The 23,762-nt window shown below is 42.9% G+C and overlaps 1 protein-coding gene across 1 annotated transcript in view; it reads right to left on the bottom strand.

Moving 5' to 3' along the window:
- The window catches only part of ADAMTS20 (ADAM metallopeptidase with thrombospondin type 1 motif 20), a 1,292,194-nt gene that overhangs the window by 441,596 nt on the left and 826,836 nt on the right, over window positions 1–23,762 (bottom strand). Inside the window, exon 25 of the mRNA XM_069228834.1 lies at window positions 7,354–7,473. Coding sequence (XP_069084935.1) covers window positions 7,354–7,473 — 120 coding nt within the window. The remainder of the gene's footprint in view (window positions 1–7,353; window positions 7,474–23,762) is intronic.

The following is a 23,762-nucleotide window of genomic DNA, read 5'->3' as shown; positions in this document are numbered from 1 at the left end:
TGCTTTTTGGTGATTTTTAGTTAAATCTTTTAAAATATCTCAGATTCTTCTCATTGAATTTGTGTCATTTTGGTGTTGTTTTATTCAGTTAATTAAAATATTCTCTATTTTCTTATTTGGAGTGGGATTTTTACTATGTTGCATTTCGAACTTTAAACTGTTTTGGTATTTCTAAATGCCTTATACATTTTCTTGTTTGCTCTATGTCACAGATAGCAGGGGCTGAGCTCAGGTTTAAGGGCCAGATGTAGGTAGGTTTCCGTTTGCAAGTTGCAAATTGCGAGTCCCAGCGAAAGGAAATGCAGAAAGGTGTCTCAGACACCTTCTGCGACTCGCTATGGGGTCGCAAAGACCCACCTCATGAATATTTATGAGGTGGGTCACAGTTTGCAACCCCATAGCGAGTCTAGGCACTCACGGGGATGGTGGCCTGCTGGAGACAGCAGACCACCATGTCCGTGACTGCTTTTAAATAAAGCAGTTTTTTTTTCTCTTTGCAGCCCGTTTTCCTTAAAGGGAAACGAGCTGCAAATAGAAAAAATACCGAAACCTTTTTGTTTCGTTTTTTTTCAGAGCAGGCAGTGGTCCATGGGGACCCCTTCCCTTTTCCGAATGAGTTACCATCCACTTCAAGTGGATGGTAACTGCGAGTTGAAATCAACTCTACATCGCGATGCGGTCGCAAATAGGAAGGGCACACCCCTTCCTATTTGCGAGTCGGAAACACATTTTGCGAGTCGGTTTCCGACTCGCAAAATGTGTTTCTGCAGCACGTGAGGCCTTTTGCTCCTCGCAAATGGCGTTTTTCGCCGTTTGCGAGGCGCAAAAGGCTACCTACATCTGGCCCTACATTACTGAAACCTTTACTCCACCTAACAAGAATAGTGACAGTGTCACTTGTGGTGTACTTCCATTCAGCACAACTAATAATCTAATTTATCATAGTCACCCTAAACCAAAATGGATGTTTGTGTGTGTCACTTTAAGGAGGATCTCATGCTATTTTTAGTGGTGAATGCATCCTCATGAAAGTTTAGGAGGTAGCTTTTCACATAATTTTCACATAATTTCTCAACAATTTTAGGGACTTTCACAACATCTGTTCAAAATATTAAATAAATTACTCACACCCCACCTAATACATTTGATTGAATCCTGTTCACATTATAAAAAATGCCCAATACATCAGACAGCTGACTAAAGGAAATAAGGTTAAGTATAATTCTCATAATTCATTTAATACGGTGGGAGTTGAGATTTCCAATTGTTGGTGATTGATAATATGGCAGCAAGGGTAAAGAACTGAAAATGTGGCCAATGTGTTTGACGTGACCTAAATATCACACTTGGATGTAGTAAAATATTGAGAGTCTACCAAGAAATACAACATACAATCCATTAAACTTTTGAGTTTATCACATGAAGTCTGTACATATGGTCCAGGAAATTGCAGACATCAGTTAGCCACCATGCAACTGCACCTGCACTTCTTATGGATAGTATTGTACACTAGTGAAGCCTATTCTCTGGAATATCAAAGCAAGTATAGTAGGTTTTCTTGTGATCTCAGTCACTGTCCTTGTTGACTAACTGTCCAGCAACATCTAGAACACATGAACACAGGGGAGGGGGGAATTCAGCACTGCAACAAATGCAGTATACAAGGGACACTGAACAAGAAGAAAGTATAATAACATAATACATTTCATTAGAATTATGCAACAAGAAGTCACAAATGTATAATTGCTTGAAGAACTTCTCATTTAGAATATTATAGAGGGTTCTACTGTAATAAAGGGTTCAGCGCTAGGCAACATTTGGAAGCACAAAGTTGTACGATGGCCAGCAGGGTCCATTGCTAAATATTAAACTTTGTGCCAAAGTGTCAACTCAGAAAGCTAAGGAAATGTTGCAATATTAATTAATTAATATCATCTAAAACTCAAAAGCATTCACAAACATTTGGCATTAAGAAAAAGATAAAGATGAGAGTCTAAATGACTTCCCGTGAATTAGAATGTTTTGAGGCTATTCAAAGAGGTTTATTGAGTCAAGACAATCTTGCCTGGTGTTGTGATGTGCCAGTGTGAATACATTTTAATTTTATAGTTAGAGGTTTTATTTGTCTATGATGTGTCTATGAAAGTAGGAGAGCCAATTCACAACCGTTCTGCTGTTACAAATTGTCGTAGAGAAGGCCGTACACAAGAGATGTTTGTTATACTGCATCTTTTTGCATAGGATGTCAGCTTAATCATAAAGAACATTTGCAATTAAGTCTGAGTCTGAAGATAATTGGTTGGAAGGTGGACAAGTCAATATATTTCTGTACAGGTTGGTTATTGGGTTAGAATTAATTTTCCTGTAATCAAGATCTTCCTTCATTTTCTGAATTTTCCTTGAGATGAATTTGGTATGGTCTACTGAATAGAATATGTCAATGTTATCAAGCAAACAAAGGTGTTTTACGGTAGAACTGATTCCTGAGGTGCTTGGAGGAGAGTACAAAATCGGATTATTAGTTGCAAAGGATGAGAGCGCTTCACAAGTGATAAGTTCTTAACTTCCTCTTTACTTTGATCCAAGAATCCTATTGAAGCACTTGACTCTTAGGGTAGCAAACCAGACTAGTCCAAGGATTACTCAGGAGAGTTGGTGTGGTCTGGTACCCCAGCTCATTGGTAAGCAACAAACACCACTCAGTAAGTCACTTTTGTGTCAGTGCTTGTACTCAAAAAAGGAAAAATATTTTTATTATACAACACTACTGAATACCATGCATTAAATTGCAAATATGTGCAATCAGGTATATAGAAATACCTTTCTTTGGTGGCATGCTCAGGACAGCTTTTATGCCCATCAAGCCCTAAACCCAAAATCACAATCCTCTCCACCTATGTAATATAAAATATCGCAGTAAAAGGGATGACATTAGAAATATGTTAGTCCTACTTGCTTTGTTCATACAATAGTAAAATCAGAAAGCATGTTATGATCCAGGATTGCAACACCATTTAAATCAGTGGGACAGTACCAATATTCAGTACTATTCATAGTAATATAAATCCTTGCATTGGCCACCATCAACAGTAAACAAAAAACATGAAAATGTGTCCCTGATTCAGCCAGTCAGTGAATTCTTTATTCGGTCAGTACAAGACAATAAAAGCACACAATTAAAAACACCAGTATCTCTCACTAATAAAAAAACACACTTTTAAAAACAAAATTTCATAATTTAGTATATCTAAAAAGAAGAAACTAAGATACAGGCTTATTAGTAAATGCATCTGAATACATTGTAACAAACTACCTCACTGTGATCTATGTAAAAATAAAAACTCAATTAAGGTTCTGTTAAGTTAGACTGACACATGTAAGGGAACTTCATCACTAATAATCAGACTATACAAACTTATTATTTAGAGAATAACAACTTGATAGATGGATGCTATACAGCTGGACATAGAAAGGACATATAAATAACCTGCTTTTGAGGCACATTTCCTTTTTATTCTTATAGGAGTTGAATTATAAATAATAACTGATGAACAAACCAATTGGGAGTCTAAACACTGTAAATAATACAACCCTGCTTTGTGTGTATTAAAATTCATGTGACGTAAGGGAGAACATAAAAAATATGATCTTAAAGTGTGGTACAGTGTGCAAAAGAGCATAAAGTGCATCATAAATTGGGGAGAAACTTCACAGGGACAACATGGGAGTGAGGCGAACCCTGAACCTGTCAGAGGGAATGCTACTAAAAAGTGGTCTGTACTTAATCTCAAACGTGTTAGGTAGAATCTATGCTTGGGGTTCACTATCCACGATAAGTATTGTTCCATCTGAAATAGAAATTTGCACATAGCGCATATATATAGGACTTTGCTATTCTAGTATTTTCCCCTGCCAATGAAGAACTTTTTCTTCACCACCTCCTTGGAGTGGATGTCGATGCCACCAGGTGAATCAAAAATAGTACTCAACCCTATATCATGAAAGGCTTGTTTGACATATTCAAGCCAAGGTGTAGCAGCCATGTTTCTTAAACTAAGACAGCCCTCTAAAACATAGCAAGTATGGCAGGTCCCAGATGTGGCCCGCAATTTCAACCACAAAAGTATCGGAGCAATTTTCATTTGCTCCTCCAAATAGTCCAAACCAAGTTCAAGGTGTGAAATGAAACTTGTCGTAGTTTTAGAAATAGGTAGGAGTTGACACAAAAATGTGTTCTCCAAGGACTGTCACCGAGTCTTATTTCTACTTTAACTATTCACCTACTGCAGTTTTAGAACCAATGAACAGGAATTCCTGCACTTCAGAGACTACAAGCGAAGGTTCCTGCTGAAGGAATGCCGAAATACATGGGCAGCCTCTGCCAGGTTGAGGATTCAATACTCTAGGCAACCTATGGCAACTTTACAGAAAACTTTTGAGGCATCTTCTGGGAGGCTTCTGCATTTCCTGTAGCCCCACACAACACTTTAGAACTGCTGGTGAACCTCTGACTCCCCTGTGGCACCACCAAGACCATTTTAATAATTTTTTGAGCTCCCCAGAGAAAGGTGGTACTCTTCTTCTGCCAAAGCCTTGCATTCTAGAGGAACAGCTTTTCTTTTATGTAGCACATACCACATGCATTTATTCTTTTCTTACGGCCACATGCACACTTTTCTTTGAAAATGGGTGTGCACAGACATTTTCTTTTGTTGGGGGCCCCTGGAGAGCCCTAATATCCCCACACACCTAGCTGCCTCTCTGTGCACTGAAGCTGGCACCTTTCCCTGCTTTCTTACCTGCTGGAGTTCAATATGGGCAGAGATAGGCTGTTCTGCTGCTGCGGTCTGGAACTGTGATGATGGTGCCCCCACCTCCCACCCATGAGCACAGGAGCGCCTGGTTTGTATTTTGTTCTGGGGGAGGCGATCTTCTGAGACAATGCCAACAAGCATGGCTCTGTTCGCCTCTTCCCTCCCAAAAAAATGAATGGTGCAGAATGCTTCGACATCTGGGGAATGCTCCATTCTCTGCTCAGTCCCTTGAGGGACCAGACTTAACGCCTTGTTTTCTGTGCCCATGTATGGCTAATATTTAGAAGAAAGATGCTGTTTTGCTCCTGGTGGCAAGCTCTAGGAATCAGGATCATTTACAGTAGGCTTCCTGACTTCTAAAATTGGCTTTTTATAAATCCTGTTGTTGAAGCTGTCATCAGCTTGGAATTCCAATGCTGCATCCTGCTTGAGGCTCTTGGCTGCCAGCAAGCTGAACACTTTAAGTGCCACACTCCCACAGCCCTACAGCCTCCTGGCTACCTGGAGGGCACCCGTGTATCAGTAGGGTCAAAAGCCAGCCCACAGAAATTCAAGAGGAATCATCCAGGGTCTCCTAGGAAGTCTATTTAACCAACTTCCCCTGTGTGCGTATGGGGGCCAGCACTACTAACCTTGGAGAGACCCATACTCGTTTACAGTGCCAGTTCATTCACAATTGATGCTCCCAAACCCATTGTCTTCTCAAGAGTCCCTTGTCGAGGGGTTTTGTAAGTGAGGGTTGAAAGTTCCAGAAAACAGGCACTCCTAACTAATCCTACGGTACTACATCATTAGTCCACATCTGCCACAACCCTGCTGCACACCATTTGGGACATTTTAAGAAGGTGACTACAAGTGGTCAATTTAAATACCTTCCCTTGGAGTCTGAGCTCTGCCCCCAACTGACACAGATGCCTGATTCCTTCCCATTAAAACGTCAAACGGAAGACCCTCCTGTATTTGGCTCCAGAGGCCAGGGCATCTTCCTTTGCTTCTGTGGGCTTTGGCTTTCCCAGGCCAGGTGCAGAGTGGGGATTTAATTAACACATACTGATTTCCTTCCCACTCCTTCCTTACCCAGGAATTTGGCGAAGCACAGTTAATGGCTCTAATCTGATGGGAGACCAGCAGAGTAATTAATTTAGCTCAATAGGTGGGATAAAGGCTTGTAATCAGATCTTGGTGGTGACATGGAAATATGAAAACTCTTAAAGTGCCAAAAGGAGTACTGTTATCACAAACCTGACATTGAATTTGCACCCTGTGTACATGTTTTCCCAAACAATTAGACCTGACAGGTATTTCTAGGCCTATGTATGGTGAAACTACATTGTCACAGATTTCACCCTTAGGGCAGGATGCAGTGAGCACACAGCCTTTACAGTAAGCATAGATATACACACTATGAATGCTCACCCACAATATAAGGACTACACCAGGACCGAACCAATCTGTGAAGGGTCTCATCAGCGACAAGCTACCTGTGTGCAAATGCTGGGCTAAGCTAGACGGTAGTCTCACAATCCCAGTATGTACACTTGTGCATACGTGTGCTCATGTGTTGCATGTAACAAGCCTAGAGCCCCTTACGCTAACAGTGCAGCACCAGTCTTATGTCAAATTACAGACACTGGTAGTTAGCAGTCTCAGTCCTTTTCCATTTCCATAGAATCTACTGTGAGTAAGACTCAGTGGGTGAGAATCACTCATTGTAAAGGTGCAAAACCAAGTAGCCAAATAGGGAAAAATTCCAGAGAATTAAATGGGTGGAACCTGCTTTGCTAAAATTAGTAACTATTCTTTTTTTTAGAAATAAGTTACTTTCATATCTAGAATCTCTGCTTTGTGAGGCAATGTTTGCGCTATTAGGATTTTGAGATTTGGGGTTTGAAGAGCGATGCTGATATATCACGAGTATTTGGATTTTTCTGTCTGCAACGGCATTTTCAGTGTATAATTGTGTAGTGGATCTAGGCAAGGAACACTTTTTTTTTATTACTACAGCCAGATTATCAATGATTTATCATGATTTGTGGTTTGGTACTTTGGCAAGTCATTTGTTGAGAATCAGCTAAAATGTTGTAGATGGATGCTGAAACAGAATTACATTTAAAGTTTTTTCATTATCTCTTCACAGCATTGCAGCTTTCATTAGTCCTTTCGAATGAACCTAAATTGGCGCAGAGGTTAACATAAAGTCTATTTAGTACAAATAGCCCAATACCATTGGCTGTGAGTATGCATTATGTTTACGAGGAAGAAAGCTAAGTGCAGGGAGCTCCCTTTGCTGAACGTTGTGAAAGTGAAATGTTGATTCAGATTGTGAAGTGAGTCGATGTGTTTGAGGGAAGATGTCTTGGAATTTATTTGGAACATTCCATTGGAGGGTAGATTTAGAAATAGAAGTATTTTTTGAAAGGTTATGTGATTGGCTGCTGGGACGTCTGAGACAGTAACTGCAGAATGGGAAGGATTGTTACCTCATTGCTATTACACTGTTTAAAAGACAATTCTGATAGCGAGCAGATGTTTCACTTACCTGGCTATCTCTTGGACGGGAAGCAGCATTACACTCTCTGTCATCCACATGAGCACCGTATGTCCCTGCGATACATTTCACGACACGCATTTCATATCCACGTCCACAGGTTACAGAACACTGGTAAAGTAAATAAACATACCTGTTCATTCTTTAGAGGCAGGCTTAATTATATTATATAAATAGCGGCAAGACATGTTCATGAAGTACAAAGAGGGGATGCAAAGGATCTCAAATATAGTGTAATTGATGGTATTTTAAAGGATGCAAGAGGTGGAGATCCAGAAAAGAAATTGAGGATTTTAGAATCAAGGTATATATTAGCATTTGATACAAAGGAACCACATGGAGTGAACAAAAGTGAGGAATTGTATATACATTTAAATTGTTAAAATTACTCGTTAATATAATATACCCCACATATGATACAATGACTTATATTTTAATTCCCTCGCAAGAGAAAAACTGTGAGAAAATTATTGGCTAAAGATGTATTCAATTTTGATTGTAGGTTGAGATGGGCCATATGTAGCATTATATATTGAAGGTCTTTGTTTATAGGATATTTTATCCAAAACTTGTGAGAGGATCGCAATTTCCACAAAGCGAGCCCACTGGGATGATATTCAGTATTATGTGTGATTAACATAATTAGTAATTATAATGAGGCATGAAAATGACGTATATTTTTTTAAAATCATGTATTTTGACACTGTGGTTCTTACTATTAATGCCTATATTTAGCACTGATCGGCTGATGGTCTAATTTTGTAACCATCCGGGTTATTATGTGTACTTTGGTCCCCCTCATGAAGGAAATGTTACATTGTGAGTGGAATGGTATATAAAGCAGGGCAATGATGTTATTTCATTTCAAACAATGTGATTATTAGAGCCATTGATTAATAATAATGGTTTGATATTGGGTTTGGCAGTGAAAATATTTATATTTTTGTTTATACATTATGTAACTATCCTGGTCATTATGTGCGCTTATAGTCCTTTTCACGAGTGAAAATTTCCGATTGTGAGCAAAATGTTATACAATGCATTGTATATATCTTGAATTAGATTTATAATGAAATGATGCTATTTTCAGTTTAAATAATAATGTAGTTCAATTAGGAATATCGTCGATACGATCATGTGATGTCATAAATAGCAAACAAACATGGCGGGTGATAGGTTGACGAAGGCAGCAATGCCAAAACGCTTTCCTGTGAACCGTTAATAAAGTCTATTATAATTTGCGTTGGAGTGCCTGTAGGAGGCTGGCCTGGTGTGTAGTGGTTACCTTGGCTACTTACACCTTACACCAGGTCCAGTTATCCCTTGTTAGTGAATGTAGTAGTGTTCTAGCAGCTTAGGGTGATAGAGGTAGCTATAGCAGAGCAGCTTAGGCTGAACTAGGAGACATGCAAAGCTCATGCAATACCACTTATAGTTACACAGTACTTATACAAAAGTAAAGACAATACTCAGTGTCACCATAAATAAAGGTATTTATTTGGGTGACACAGTACCAAAAATATCTTAGAGACAATACTCCTTCTGGAGGTAAGTATGATACACAATATATACACTAGACACCAAAATTAGACAAGTATATAGTCACAGAGCAATGCAAACAATAGGATGTCCTATAGAATGCAATGGGAGAAAATAGGTATAGGGGCAACACAAACCATATACTAAAAAAGTGGAATGTGAATCACAAATTCCCCCCTAGACAAGTATAGTGTGTGCAGAATCGCTGGGAGAGTAAGAATACAGTAAAGGTAAGTAAATTACCCCACCCCAGAGTCAGAAAAGCAGGTGTAAAGTACTGCAGGTTTCCTAAGGACACACTACACCTCGTTTTGGGGATTTTGCAGCAGCCAACCAAGTCTGCAAAGAACAACTGCTGGATTATTGGACCTGAAGATCTGCAAAGGAAGGGGACCAGGTCCAGAAGTCGAAAGAAGTTCCAGGAAGGACAGGAGCCCCTGCCAACCCAGAAGATGGTGCAAAAGAAGAGTCCCTGGTTAGTTGAAGACTGCAGAAATGCACCCTAGGATGATGCCAGCAGGTTCCTGCATAATGCAAGAGATGTCCCACGGCGTGAAGATCATTGCAGATGAGATTTCGTGTTCGAAGGCACCAACAAGCCTTGGCTACGGTAAAAGTGCATTTTTCATTAACATGGCGCTGATGGACCCAGGAGGGACCTGGGGGGCTCAACTCTGTGTGAGAAGGAAGAGGGTACTCTCAGCACTTCAGAGAGCCCTCAGGATGCCAGCCAGCACCCCCAGAAGCTGCAGGATCTGGGTTCAAAGGAGGTGCAAAACACGGTTGATGCAACACAACAAAAGAAGGTCCCGCGCCGCCGGAGAACAACTCAGCGAGTTCAGCATCACAGGGTGGATTGCTGGGGACCTGGGCCAGGCTGTGCATGATGAAGGAATTTTGCAAAGAGTGCACAGAGGCCTCAGGAGGTGAGGAAGACACACTACCCAGGGGTACTTTTGTTCTCAGGGAAGGCAAGGTCTTACCTCCTCCAAATTGCATCAGCAGGACCTCAGGACAGTCTATGTCGATTATGTCCACCCTCTGTGTCCTTAGGAGCACGCTCGTTGCTGAGAGAGGAGTCCAAGGGTACAGGTTGTCGCCTTGGAAGGGGCCTGCTTGGAGCAGGGGAGTGACTCTGTCACTCCACATGAGATTTATTTGGTCCTTCTGGTGCAGGATGAAGACAGGGAGTGCCCAGAGCATGCACACCATGGAAACTGTTGCAGTTGCTGACTTGGAGCTGAGGTTCCTGAAGAAAAGTGTCTCTTGCAGACACTTTGTTGCAGGTACAGCGTTTCTTGGAGCAGGCTGTGGTTGATTCAAGGTCAGAGGATGCTGAAGTTGTTGCAGAGGATTCCTGAAGGAAACTTGCAAGCAGAATCTGAAGAGAACCCACAGGAGAGACCCTAAATAGCCCTGAGAGGGGGATTGGCTACCTTATCAGGTATGGACCTATCAGCAGGGGTCTCTGATGTCACCTGCTGGCACTGGCCACTCAGAGCCCTCCAGAGTGTCCCCACACCTTACAAAGCAAGATGGCTGAAGTCTGGGACACACTGGAGGAGCTCTGGGCACCGCCTCTGGGGTGGTGATGGACAGGGGAGTGGTCATTCCCCTTTCCTTTGTCCAGTTTCCCACCAGAGCAGGGGAGAAAGGGTCCCTAAACCGGTGTAGACTTGTTTATGCAACAAGGGCACCATATGTGCCCTTCAAAGCATTTCCAGAGACTCCCCAGCCTGTAACACATATTTCCAAAGAGAGAGGGTGTAACACCCTGCTCTCAGGGGAAATGCTTTGTTCTGCCTTCCTGGGTCTGGGTCTGGGCTGCCCAGACCCCAGGAGGGGAGAACACGGTCTGTGAGGTGGCAGCAGCTGTAGCTGCAGTGCAAGCCTCAGCGTGCTGCTTTGGCAGTACTGGGGGTCCATGGTGGAGCCCCCAGGATGCATGGAATTGGCTCCCCAATTCCAGATTTGGAATGAGGGGACAATTCCATGATCTTAGACATGTTACATGGCCATATTCGGAGTTACCATTGTGAAGCTACACATAGGTATTGACCTATATGAAGTGCACGCGTGTAATGGTGTTCCCGCACTCACAAAGTCCAGGGGAATGGCCCTGAACTATGTGGGGGCATCTTTGCTAGTGCATGGGTGCCTTCACACTTAGTAACTTTGCACCTAACCTTCAGCAAGTGAAGGTTGAACATATAGGTGACTTATAAGTTACTTAAGTTCAGTGAAAATTGCTGTGAAATAGTGTGTGCACTATTTCATGCAGGCTGCAATAGCAGTCCTGTGTAAGGCTTTGTCTGAGCTCCCTATGGGTGGCAAAAGAAATGCTGCAGCCCATTTGGATCTCCTGGAACCCCAATGCCCGGGGTACCTAGCTACAATATACTAGGGACTTATAAGGGGGGTCAAGTGTGCCAAATAAAATTGGTAAATGTAGTCACTGGCCTACAGTGACAAATTTAAAAGCAGAGAGAGCATAAGCATAAACTATGAGCACAGTGGGGGTAACCATGCTAGAAAGAGTCTACTTTCCTACAGTGCCGATCTTCTGTGAAGCAAGAAGAAAGTGTTTGTTTATAGGCGCAGAGGCGCGCGTTATATATTCGGCACCACCGGCATTCAGGAGCGGAGTCACCACGCCTCACGAGTGTTGATATATATATATATATATATATATATATATATATATATATATATATATAAAATACATAGTTGATAAATAAAAGGAATACTTCAATCATTGACACGAGGCTCTGTTATATTCGGTTTAAGGGGGCACAACACAGTCTAACCAAACAGTGCTTACGTAATGCCTGCCATCATATTATCAGTATTTCTACCAGGTATTTCTTCTTCACTTTTTTTTACAATATCAAGGAACAATAGAACATATAATTACAGTACGTTTACTTTGAACTATCCTTGAATGTGTTTACTGAATAATACTGAGGTACACATTGTCCTAATCAAGGAAAAGATTGTTGACATAACTGATTCACATAGATAAGGCAATAAACTAGTTACGTACCTGTAACAATTTAGTTTTACTGCTTGAAATATTGCAGTTAACATGATGTGTGTTATTCAGCCATCTTCTCAATGGTCCAAACACATGATTAAATATGAACCTTTATCTATCAGCCACAGCCGAAATCTGTGACTCATCGTGACTTTGACCGACAATAAACTCACAAAGCCTAACACTGTGGCTACCATTTTCTTCAGACTTCTTTTCTCCCACTCACAGTGGAAGTGGAAGGACAGATCTATGACAATGGTCAGAGTTAGTATTCCCTCCAGGCAGCACATTATTAAGGTACACTTGGAAGGTGGAAGGGTTGCATGTGAATCTAGAACTGTTCCAACAGAAAAACTGTTGTTTCAGACTAGCAACCAATTTCTTTTGCAGTGCAAACCTACACTAGATTTACGTGCTGGGCCTCAACCTTATACCTGTATCTGTCTTAAGAATGGGGGTAGTAAAAGCGAGTAGTAGCAAATACAGATGTTAACATAGTGTGACTCCCTGCTACCTCCCAGAGTCAGTAAATATCTGAGTCAATATCAGAGTACAGTCTAGTCTACTGCTGGTAAATATAGTTGACTATGAAGATGCTTCACATATGACACCTGAGGAAACACTTCATACATATGGTAGTGTGGTAGCATTTTTCTTCCCAGCTAAATGTGGTTTGCGAGAAAAGTTAAGAAGTATCTGTCAATTAGTCCCTAAAATCCATCTAACAACTGTAGCCCTCCCTTAACTTTGAAAGGCATCAAACACAAAAACAGCTGCCTTTTCTTTATTAATATTGTACATTCGCCATTGTTTATGACTACTCTTCCAACATATGTGGTATGTAGTAGTATTTCAGTCATATTAGTCATACGTTTGTGTTTTTGAAGAAAACAAGCAGTTGTTAATTCTGTCAGATGGGAAATGCTGAAACCACCTTAGGTAAACATTTACTGTGTATTCTCATCAATGTAAAACTATAATGTATTTGTAAATAAAGATACCTGTAATTCATTAACCTTTCTCAGTGATGTTATAGTCACCATGAAAACTATTTTGTCTCTCTCTCCCTGTTTCTTAATATGGCTCAAAAGCCAGGATCCCTCAATTCTCATCCCTTTTTTCTTACATCTTATCTCCCTACTGTTTCCCCCCATCTCTCCTACCCTCCTGTCTCCACTTTCTACCTCCTTCCATTTCTTATCCGTCCTTTCTAACCCTTCCCTTTGTTCTCCCTCCTCTTATGGTCATTCTATCTCTGTTGTTTGCCACCTCCACTGCTATGATTGTGTCTTTCCCTCTTCCCCTCTTATTCTGCCTTGTCCTCTTCCTTCCTATTTTCTCTTCCTCTTTCCTCCCCTTCTGTCCCTTTCCCCATCTCGTTCTGCCTTCTCCTTACTTTTATTGCAACTTCTACCCTACCATTTACTATTCCCTCCTTTTGTTCATCCCGGACTTCTCTCCCTTTCACCACCTCTCCTCTCCACCTTTCTCCTTCTCCATTCGGCTCCATCTTTCACCTGCCTTTTCTGCTCTCTCTAATGCCCATCTCTTCTTTCATGTGCTCTATTTCATCTTCCCTTGTTCTTTCCTTCTCATTCTTTTTCCCTCACCTTCCCTCATTTTTCTCCTCTCCTATTCCTTGTACCTTTGTTGTCCTCTCACATAAAGAAAAAGAGGGAGACAAATGTGTCAACGCAAATCTGGAGATGGAACTACTGCACACTGGCTTCACTACATACCTACTTTCATTTGGTTTCATGCTGCGGCTTGGGCATTGAGCCTCTCATTGTATTTAAACAAGTGGGGCTCTGTGTCACTAACTAAGCTGGCCCCATTTAGCCCTAGCCTTGCTCCAGTGGGCCCAAGGACATATAGTGTAAGAATGCAATTGTTTCAAAAGAAATAATACATCAGTGGTCACTAGGACCTGTGATAGACTCATGGTTGGAAAAAGAGATTGAGCCAGCCTCCCACTCCTATCTGTCCCTAGCAGTGTGAGCTTAAGCATGACAAAGATCACATTGGGATTCTTGGCTGTAGCAAGAGGGACTGAAATCTGACAATTCCTCAGAGAAGAGGGAAACTCGGAAGATGAACTGGACTATGGCTGTGGCCCTATGGGAGCAGGGATGAAGAGAGCTTTCTCCCCATGGAGGTCAAAAAGGAGAGAGGTATTTGTGTGCAACTTCCGACACAGTAACTTATCCTGCCTCTCAACGTACGTGAGGCAGAGCAGTTTGAGGTTAATTAGTTTTCCTTTTTTGCAAAAGTAGCTTCCAGTGGCAACCTTTGTTTGTTTATTGGTATACTTTGAAACTCCTTTTAAATAATTTTAAATAATTTTAGTTACCTGTGGGAGTGTATGTGTTTGCACTGCCGTGGCCTCTTCCACTTTGTCACCTGTCACACATCAGTTGGCTAAGGGTGAACCAATTGGAAAGTGAGCCAGGAGGAGCCTGTTAGAGCTACCTGGTTACTTAATGAAGGCTGCAGCATGAACGTACAGCCACAGGCAAGCCCGCCTGCACCTGTCCACCCCTGGATGCACCACTGGCCAGTCGCTTTGCCCCTTTTGGCTCCTGCAGGCTAGTCTACTCTTCCCTTGAACTTCATACATTCAGAGTCTCTTCGCAGCACTGCTGCTCACAGATCTGGGCCTTAGAGGAACCTGTGTTTCCTTGCAGGTCCTGGGGTTTTAAGATCTCTCCATCTGGGTCTATTAGCAAGCTACCTCTTCAAGCTTGCCAATCATATACCCTTTTCATGAAATACAAGCTTTACCACATTAACTGTTGGTCCCTGGTTAAACATCATGCTGATATCTACAATTGCATTCATAACAAGGCTCTGAATGTTTTATTTCTCACAGAGACCTGGCTTGCCCAGTTCTCAGTTACAGAACCTGCCTTGGCACTTCCCTCTAGCTACCAGTTAAAGAATTTCAATAGAACAAGTGGCAGAGGCCACATCATTGCCATGTTTTATAGAGATATGTACACCTGTAGGCTGTCTCCGTGCACCATTACTGACTGTAAAAGTGCTCTCTTCACCATCTCCCTAACTAAAAGTTTCACCTTTTATGGCCTGTTAATCTATCGCCCCCCAGGTCCCTCCAAAGCCTTCAAGGAGGCTTTAATACATTTCATCACACCTCTGGTTGTCATAATGGCAAATTTCAGCTTCCTCTGGCCCTCCGGCTCTATCTAGAGTCTACCCAGGATAGCGATATTGCCAATTTCATTGATGATCTTGCTGCTATGCAGCTAACTCAACGTTTGGCGGGGGCCATACATTCCGCCGGTCATCTTCTTGACCTGGTGTTTTACAATGTCAACACCCTACAAGCTGAAGCTCCCCTTCCTATGCTGTGGATCGACCACTTTTTGATCCCTTTTATCATTCTCCTTCCTTGTAAGGAAGAGACGATACCATCCTCAGAATATTCTTTAACACGTCCATGGTGTTGGCTCAAGCTTAAAGAATTTGGCCAGTTTATTAGTGCTAGTCGCCTTCGGCTGCCCCCCGGTGTTGAGAATGCTAACTCCACTCTGGATTGTTGGCTTATCCATCACTTAGATACTTTTATTCCAGTTAGGCGGGTTTCTGTGTGGAAGAGACCCACTGCCCCTTGGTTCAGTGAGGCCCTCATCACTGAAAAGAAGGATTGCGAGGCTCTAGAATACTCTTGAAGGAGATCAAAAGACCCCACTTTAAAAGTCTTATTGATCATGAAATCCAGAGCAGAATATTATGCTAGCAAAATTAAAAGCAGTAAGATCCTGATTAAAGAAATCTTCAGCTGGTGAACAGCCTCACGAAACCTGGGCTCCCACCTGACCAGATTGCAGACTCTAACGCACACTGCGATAAATAAGCGGACTACATTTCAAATAAGATTGAGGCACTTCCTTCTGCCCATCTCTGTGGCTAGACTGTGATGTCAGCAGCAGACAATGCTTTGATGATATTTTTATCCTGATATTTCTATTAAACTTCAGGACCAGCTGCTTCCTCCCAGCTTAGAACTGGGTAATCATTCTCTGTCCACCGATTCTGTACCTGGCATGCTGAATGAATCCCGCTTCTTAAGAAACCATCCTTAGATGCTTCCAAGCCTAAAAACTTCCATCCTATTTCCCACCTCCCCTTTCTTCCAAAGGTTACTGAGCGGTAGGTCAATCTCATCCTAACCAGCTTGTTAAAGGGTAACTGCATCTTGGACACCTCTCAAAATGGCTTCCAACCTGTACACAACACGGAAACTGTACTACTGGCAGCCTCTGAGCACATATGTAGTGCTTGGGACGAAGGCAGATCATCTGCCTTGATCCTGCTCAACAACCTAAGCACTGGGTTTGATACAGTGTCTTATCAAATCTTACTTGTTTGTCTGCACAATATTGGTATAGGAGGCATCATGCTATCTTGGTTTGCCTCCTTCCTTTCCGAGCACTCCTTTCAGGTCATCTCTCCGTTGGCTAGCTCTCACCTCCATGAGCTCCAGTATGGCATCTCTCAGGGTTTGTCATTAAGCCCCACATTGTTTAGCATATACGTCCAGCCATTAGTTCAGGTTGTGAAATCTGTAGGGCTTATGTTGATTTTGCATGCAGATGATACTCAGTTTGTACTTTCAATATCTATCGCAAGACAGGACCAAGTTTCAAAAAGGTATTCTTGCAGTGGCAGAATGGATAGCAAACAACAGTCGATGCCTTATTGCTAATAAGTCTGAGATTCTTCTCCTAGGCAAACAAACTCTCTTCTGGGATGATCGCTTGTGGCCTTCTTCCCTCGGGCCTCCCCCAAACCAAAGTCTTGTATCAATAATGAAGGAGTTTAAATGGATAGCCCCCGGCTTTGAGGCTAAAGCCAAACTGGTTGCTGGCACCTGTTTTGGTCTCATGAGATGCTTTTAACCAATTCTGGGCTTTTTTTGATCATCGTGCCTGCCAAACTATCATCCAGGCGGTTGTAGTGTCCTATTTGGACTACTGCAATACGCTATACTCAGGTGCCAATTAATCAGTCATAAATAAAATGCAGTATGCCCAAAATGCTGCTGATAAGCTGCTCTTTTCCCTCCTGAAGTCATGCTCTGCTTCCGGTCTTCTGCACTGGCTCCCTGTGGAGAAGTGTATTCATTTGAAAACTCTGCACTTCCCATATAATTCTCTATTGGCAGGTGGTTCCCATTTTGAGCCATCTCATCTCATCTTTTTGCCCTGCTCGTCCCCTGCACTTTGCCAACCTCAATCTGACCACAGTTCCCTGAGTGAGGAGAGCCAAAGTGGGGGGTCGGTCTTTCCGAGCCCTGGCCTCTTCTCTGGAATGCACTTCCTCTTACTATTAGAAACACTTAGAATCATTTTATTTTTAGGAAGTCGCTTAGGAAATGACTTTTTTATCTAGTCTCTCTGCCATTCTTGGGGTGCAGGTATCTGCAGTGTGTGTTTTGTAGGCCAGCACTGGGAAGTCACTATGTTGCTGCAGCTATGCGCTCTATAAATCTTCTCAGTATAACATAACATAACATAACTTTTGTTAATACAAATAGATTTACATTAGAGGTAGATTAACATTAACTTTAATGTAGTCCCATCTGAAATTTAAATTACACTGTATAATTCATGTAATATCGGGAATTTTGTGGTACACTTGATATACGAAATTTTAGAAGTTACAAGATTATGCCAGTTCAAGACAAAATTATAGTGGCAGAGTATATATAGAGTGTAGAAACAACACAAACACCCAGAATGTGAGTAGCAACAGTGTTTTTTGCACTATTTGTGCGCGAAAGAAAATTATGTTTATTTAGCACACCCCTAATTTTATGTCTTCATTGTTCCTGTTTAGGTTTGTGGACTTTTCTCCAAAAATTATATATCTTGATCCCCTTTTCCAATTTTTATCTTTTTCATCTTGTTTTACTCATTAAACATTTCATACTTTTGCTTACTTAGGCCCAAATGTACAAACAGATTTTGCATTTCTTAACAGGTCGAATAGCAATTTCGGCCCATTAAGAAATGCAAAACTCACTTTTCAAATGTACAAAAAGGCTCTTTGGCATCCCACACTGTGATTTCTACCCAGTAGAAATCACATTTTGCGACTACCAAAATACAAAAACGCAAATAGGGATTTCCTGTTTACAATTCCAAACCGCATGTACATACCATTTCCTAAATGTGAAATGGGCATTTAGGAAATTCTATTACCATCAAATCCAGTTCAATGGTAACCAGGTGCAATTTTAAGAAAGGCAACCAAAATGCAGTTTTTGCAGAGTCATGGAGCGCGCACTTACCCCGGGGGCATAGGAACGCTTTCCAAGAGCACCACTTTCTTTTCCTATATATTTAAGGAGGGCCTTCGACCCATAGGCACAAATGGATTTGCATTTCCAAATTTGTGATTTCCTATTAGGAAATCGCAAATTTGGTAATGCTTTAACATTCGTACCTATGGGCCTAGATCTGGAATGCAAAACCATTCGTACCTATGCGAATGGATTTGCATATCCAAATTTGCGATTTCCTATTAGAGATTGCGGCTCCGTAGAAATCACTAGTAGGAAATCGCAAATTTCGTACATTCCATTTTGCATTTTCTAAATAGCGATTTCTGACGATTCCCTATTTAGGAAATGTAAAATGGAAGTTTCGTACATATGGGTCTTAGTTGGAAAATATTATTGAATGGTTTCTCGACTTTAATGTTGTTTTGGTACCGATTGCATATCTCTGAGGAAAGGCATGCGGATTCGTGTTAAAGTTATGAGACGCAAGTCCGGTTTTCTCGGGAGTCTAACTTTGTGGCAGTGCATATATGTATCTGACGCTATTACTTAATCAGGTTGCTACATCCAAGATACAGTTAGAGACTGCATAAAGTTCATAATACATTCATGTAAACAGTATAACACCTAGACAGATAATTTAGTGGTGTCAAGATTTTGATTAGTGAAAATAATTTCTTAAACTTGGGCCCTCAGACCTGAAAACAAGCTCAGCAGAGGCAGTCCCATTTGTATGCAATATATATTTTATTGTCTGACACAGCACTGATCAGTGACTATAGAAACCATCTTATTTTTATGAACTTTTAAATACAGTATATTTGAAGGTTGAGTAACCAGAGTGTAAGCTTTTGCTCTTGCAAAATGATTACACAGTGGATTCTTTAGCTCTCTCCTACACACATATGTGAATGCACTGATACACAAACATACACACACATCCACTTCACGCCTCACCTATGAAAGGAATACAATTTTACAAAAGGGTAATTAGATCAGGACAACTCTGGGCTTCCAATAGAATTTTTGAGATGCGGCAATCTTTGTCTCCCATAAAAAGGCATTGCACATAGGTGCACTGAATTGAATAAAAAAAATACTAAACACATTCATCAGCCTAAAAAAATAATATGGTGAAGCCTTTATGTATAATGTCGTTTCTTTCAGGCTCGAAGACACCTAACAGTGAAGAACTAATTTAGTATTGGAGCAGCCTGGTAAATGTGCCAGTTGGACTTCTCAACTTACGCCGTGGCCGCCTGAGGTAAGTAGTGTCGAGCCAACACAGCAGAGCACCCCGACTTCAAGAGAGCCAGCGCCCTTGCCCTCCTCTGACGGACCAGACCGAAGTCTGCCTTTGGGCCTACAGTAGTAATTGATCAACTCTGCCTTGGACAGGACCTGGGAAAGCCCCAGTCAGCACCAGTGATGGCAGGTCCCTGTGCCACATTGGCTCTGGGGTTGCTTGAGCCCCAACATAAAACACACCCACTGAATGCCTCATTGGTGCTATCAGTATCCAGGTGAGGCCTGCACCCTTTCAATTGAAGGTGTCCTGGTGGGGGCACTGGTCCCTCCCATCATAAACGGGGCCCAGAGATTTTTCTCTGGCCCAGAGAATGCAGACATCTGACCCCACTGACCAATGGTCATGGAGCCCTATCTGCAGATGTTACTGCAGACTGGATGAGACCTCCACCCCCCTGGCACATCTCCACATGTGCTTTTCCTGGAGCCTAGATCCGTAGCCACCCTCCTCCCTATCCTGGTTCCCGTCAGACAGCCTGCCTGCATGGCAGACCGGGCGACTGCTCATGCCTGCACTTTTAGCCACCCAATCATGCCCAGACCAACTGCTTTGGCCTGCACAAGCCACCCTCACAGCTCTCTCCCTCTCAGACCACCCCAGACTCTACCACTATGGTAGGGTAATACAACAATCAAGAATCCTTCATGAGACCTTTACTTCAGACTTCATCCCAAAGCGACGCCAACCAACACCACCACACCCCTTTCAGCTACAGCAGGAGGAATTTTAGCCATGAGGGCTGACCAATCCCTCATGAAGAATTTTCTCCTCCAACTTGTCCAAGAGATGAAGGACAACACCCAGGAGATAAAAACTGACCTCCAGCATGACCTCCCTGGCCTCTAGTGGGATGTTGAGGACCTCGGGCACCGCATGGCACAAACAAAACAAACATTGGACAAGCAATCGTAGTAATGCAAAGCTCTACAACAACGTATCCTTCAAATAGAAGACCAACAAATTAGCCTCCAAAAGAAATGCAAGGACTTAAAAAGCACATCACACCACAACAATATCCTCATACCCAGCGTCACTGCCACTGTGATTAACACTGATCTTCCCTAATATCGCTCTAATCTGATCTCTTTGACGCTATCCAGGGGCAAGACGTGGGGTCAGAAATCCCCAAAGACAGAGCGCACAGAGTGCTGCTCCTCCTCCTAGTCACGAAATACCTCGCTGATGTACTCACCTGCATACAGTGCTTCACAGACAAGGAGGAAATCATGTCAAACCTCGTTGAGGGGGCCACATCTCCTTTAAGGGAACCCATCTCCCTTTCCAACACCTCTCAGACATGACTATTGTAAAACGGCATGCTTTTAAGTCTAATATGGACTTCCTGATTTCTAATGACATGCAACGGTTGCTGGACCCACCTGTTTCATATTGCATGTTTCTGGGAGGGCTGCACAAACCTAACAGTTTCCCTCAGAGAGGCTAAGCAAATCTTGAACTTGCCTACACAGTAAAGATCTCTTCAGATTCCTACCTGCTTCTGCAGATCCATGTGGTGGCTGGTGCCATGCCATGGGCAGCACCTTGGCCCCAGTGACACAGTGATTTAAAACATAGAGCACCTATGGAAAACCAGTGTAGCATACACTCAAACTTCAACTGAGCTGCCACTGGTCGAGCCTGCTGATTCTCAATGAACTGCCATAAATCCCCCTGGCAGTCCCTCAGCTCTCACCCAAGGCTCTCCCCTAAGCTGGGTCGGAAAGACCCAGACTTCACAGTAGCCACCTATGATTTCAGGGAGCTCAACAACCCCACCCAATGAATAGGCTTTCTGAACAAACTCTGCTTCCTTCAGGAAACTTACCTATTACACTCCGATAGAGGAAGGCTCCTAACCTGGAAATTTTCTGTACAATACCACCCCTCCTCACACACTAAAACAGCAGAAGCTGCAGTCCTGATTGCTCACATAGTGCCCTTCCTTGAGCATAACCATCGGTCCAGGGGGCCAGATGGGTGCTGGTCAATGGTTCATGTGAGGGTGCTCCTGTGTGCCTTCTGTTTATCTATGCACCCAACATGGGCTAGGAATGATTCCTCTGAGACACACTTCAGACAGGGGTAGATCTTACAGAAGGCCATCTTATAAAAAGGGGAGACTTCACTATTGTTCGCTGAGCCTCCCAGGGCAAATCAAATCAGTGACATGGAGGGACACTGGAATTGACCACAGAGCTTGAGCCTGAATGGCAGTCTTGGGACAACTGGAAGCTTGCCGAACATGCCACCGCCTAGCTATAGATTATCCCCACTACTCTGCAGTACACCACAATTGCACATGCATCAATCTTATCCTCCTTAATAAATGCCCCGTCACCTCGACTCTCTGCTGGGGCATTGGCGGGCACATTATGTACTGGCCAATACAGGACCATGCTCCCACGAAGGGGGCAATAAACCAGTCAACTTACTGGATCATAAACTGCTGGCCGTCAAGAAATGCAGACAGATAGGGGAAGTCTGGGTGGGTGATGTGACTCTACATTGCCAACCAGCTCAAAACCTCCCTCTGAACTCGGTCACCCACCCAAAGGTCTCTGCATTCGCAACCACAGAGCTTGATCACCAAGGATAGGGAGACATCCCCCTGCATGACAGAGACTTGCATTGCACCTATAGCCACATTGAGCGAAGACCACAAACTCTGCTCCTCCTACCCCCTGTTAGCCCTCCTGAAAGTAGACCTAAAAATCCTTGCAAATGTCATAGCTAATCACATTGATGCTCTACTGTCTGACTTGATCCATACGATTAGGGGGGTTTAACCCAGGCCACAACACTACCAACAAGACCAAACCTGCGCTTCACCCCATCAATGTGGCCAGGAGAAATGGGAGGGCCACAGTCTTCCTGTCCCTGAATGCTGAAAAAACATTCTACAGGGTGGACTGGAGGTGCTCAAATACTTTGTTTTTTTGTGACTTCACACTTTATGACACTCCCCAGGAAGAGGTGATGGTTAACAATCACCCATGTTTCCCTATTCAAATCAAATGTGGCACCCACTCCAGTGCTGCCCTTTGCCCCCCCTCTTATCCGACCTCCTTCTGGACCCCCCCTCCTATAGAGTATCAGGAATAATCCCTGTATCCATAGTATCTCCTTCTGAAACGACACTGTCAAAGTGTCCACATTTAGAGACAATAATTTACTTACCCTCACGGAACCCCAATGCTTCTGTAAAGCTTTAATCCCCCTTCTGTAGGAATTTCAGGTGGTAGCCAGTAGCTGGATCACATGACAAAATTGGAAGGCTTAGTTTGAGTGGTAGGGAATGCCCTGCTGTTGTGCTTTGCCACAGAGACAGCCTCTGGCTGTATGACTGTCTCCATCAGGTGCTTGGGGATTGGCTTGATGCCTGCACTCTCTGCTTGTGCTTACCTCAACTTTGAATCCCTCCTACACAATACCAAGAGATCCTTACTTGCCTGGAGGAATTACTTCTTCTCTTGGCTGGGACACACTGCAGTCTTTGAAATGATAATCCTCCCTTGCATCCTGCACCTTTTCAAGGCCATGCCCCTGCCAATCCTTAAACTGAGATTAACCGTCTCCAAACTGCCTGCATGTCCTACGTTTGGGAGGATGGAATGCCTAAGATTAACCTTCCAGACCTGCCCCAGACATCCCAGAGAGGGTGCCTTGTGGTACAGCATTTGCTCCGCTACTACTAAACTTCCCAATTATGCTGTATTATCAAAAGGTTCAGGGTGGTAACCTATAAACACTGGTGCTCCATAGACCAAAACCTGGTAGCTAGACTTCTGGAAAAGATCCTGTGGGTCCCCAAAACCTCGAGGGGTGCCTTTTAGTCCTTTCCCTAGTCACTAGAGCCACCCTAGCTGTCTGGGACTCAATTCCACTAAGCAGGACCATACCTTCTTCCCTTCCCCTTTCATTCCCGTCCTTGACAATCCAGAGATTACCCCAGGTCTAGAGACTGGATTTCCATATATGACGAGAGAAAGGCTGCTTCCACCTCCAAGACTGTTACATGAAAGACCAGATCAGGATTTATGAGGAACTCAAACTTGACTATGCGATCCCAGAAACTGAGTGATTTAATTATGTTCAGCTGCACTATTGGATCTACAAGAGGGTGAACAGGCCATTTACCCCCTTTAAAGGCTACCTCCAATGCCTCATCTCCCCTAAGCACCTGATCTCCATTATCTATAGCCTTCTCAATGCCT

The sequence above is a fragment of the Pleurodeles waltl genome, chromosome 4_1 (genome assembly GCF_031143425.1).
Source record: "Pleurodeles waltl isolate 20211129_DDA chromosome 4_1, aPleWal1.hap1.20221129, whole genome shotgun sequence".
NCBI lineage: Eukaryota > Metazoa > Chordata > Amphibia > Caudata > Salamandridae > Pleurodeles > Pleurodeles waltl.
This window is presented reverse-complemented; position numbering and strand designations above follow the sequence as displayed.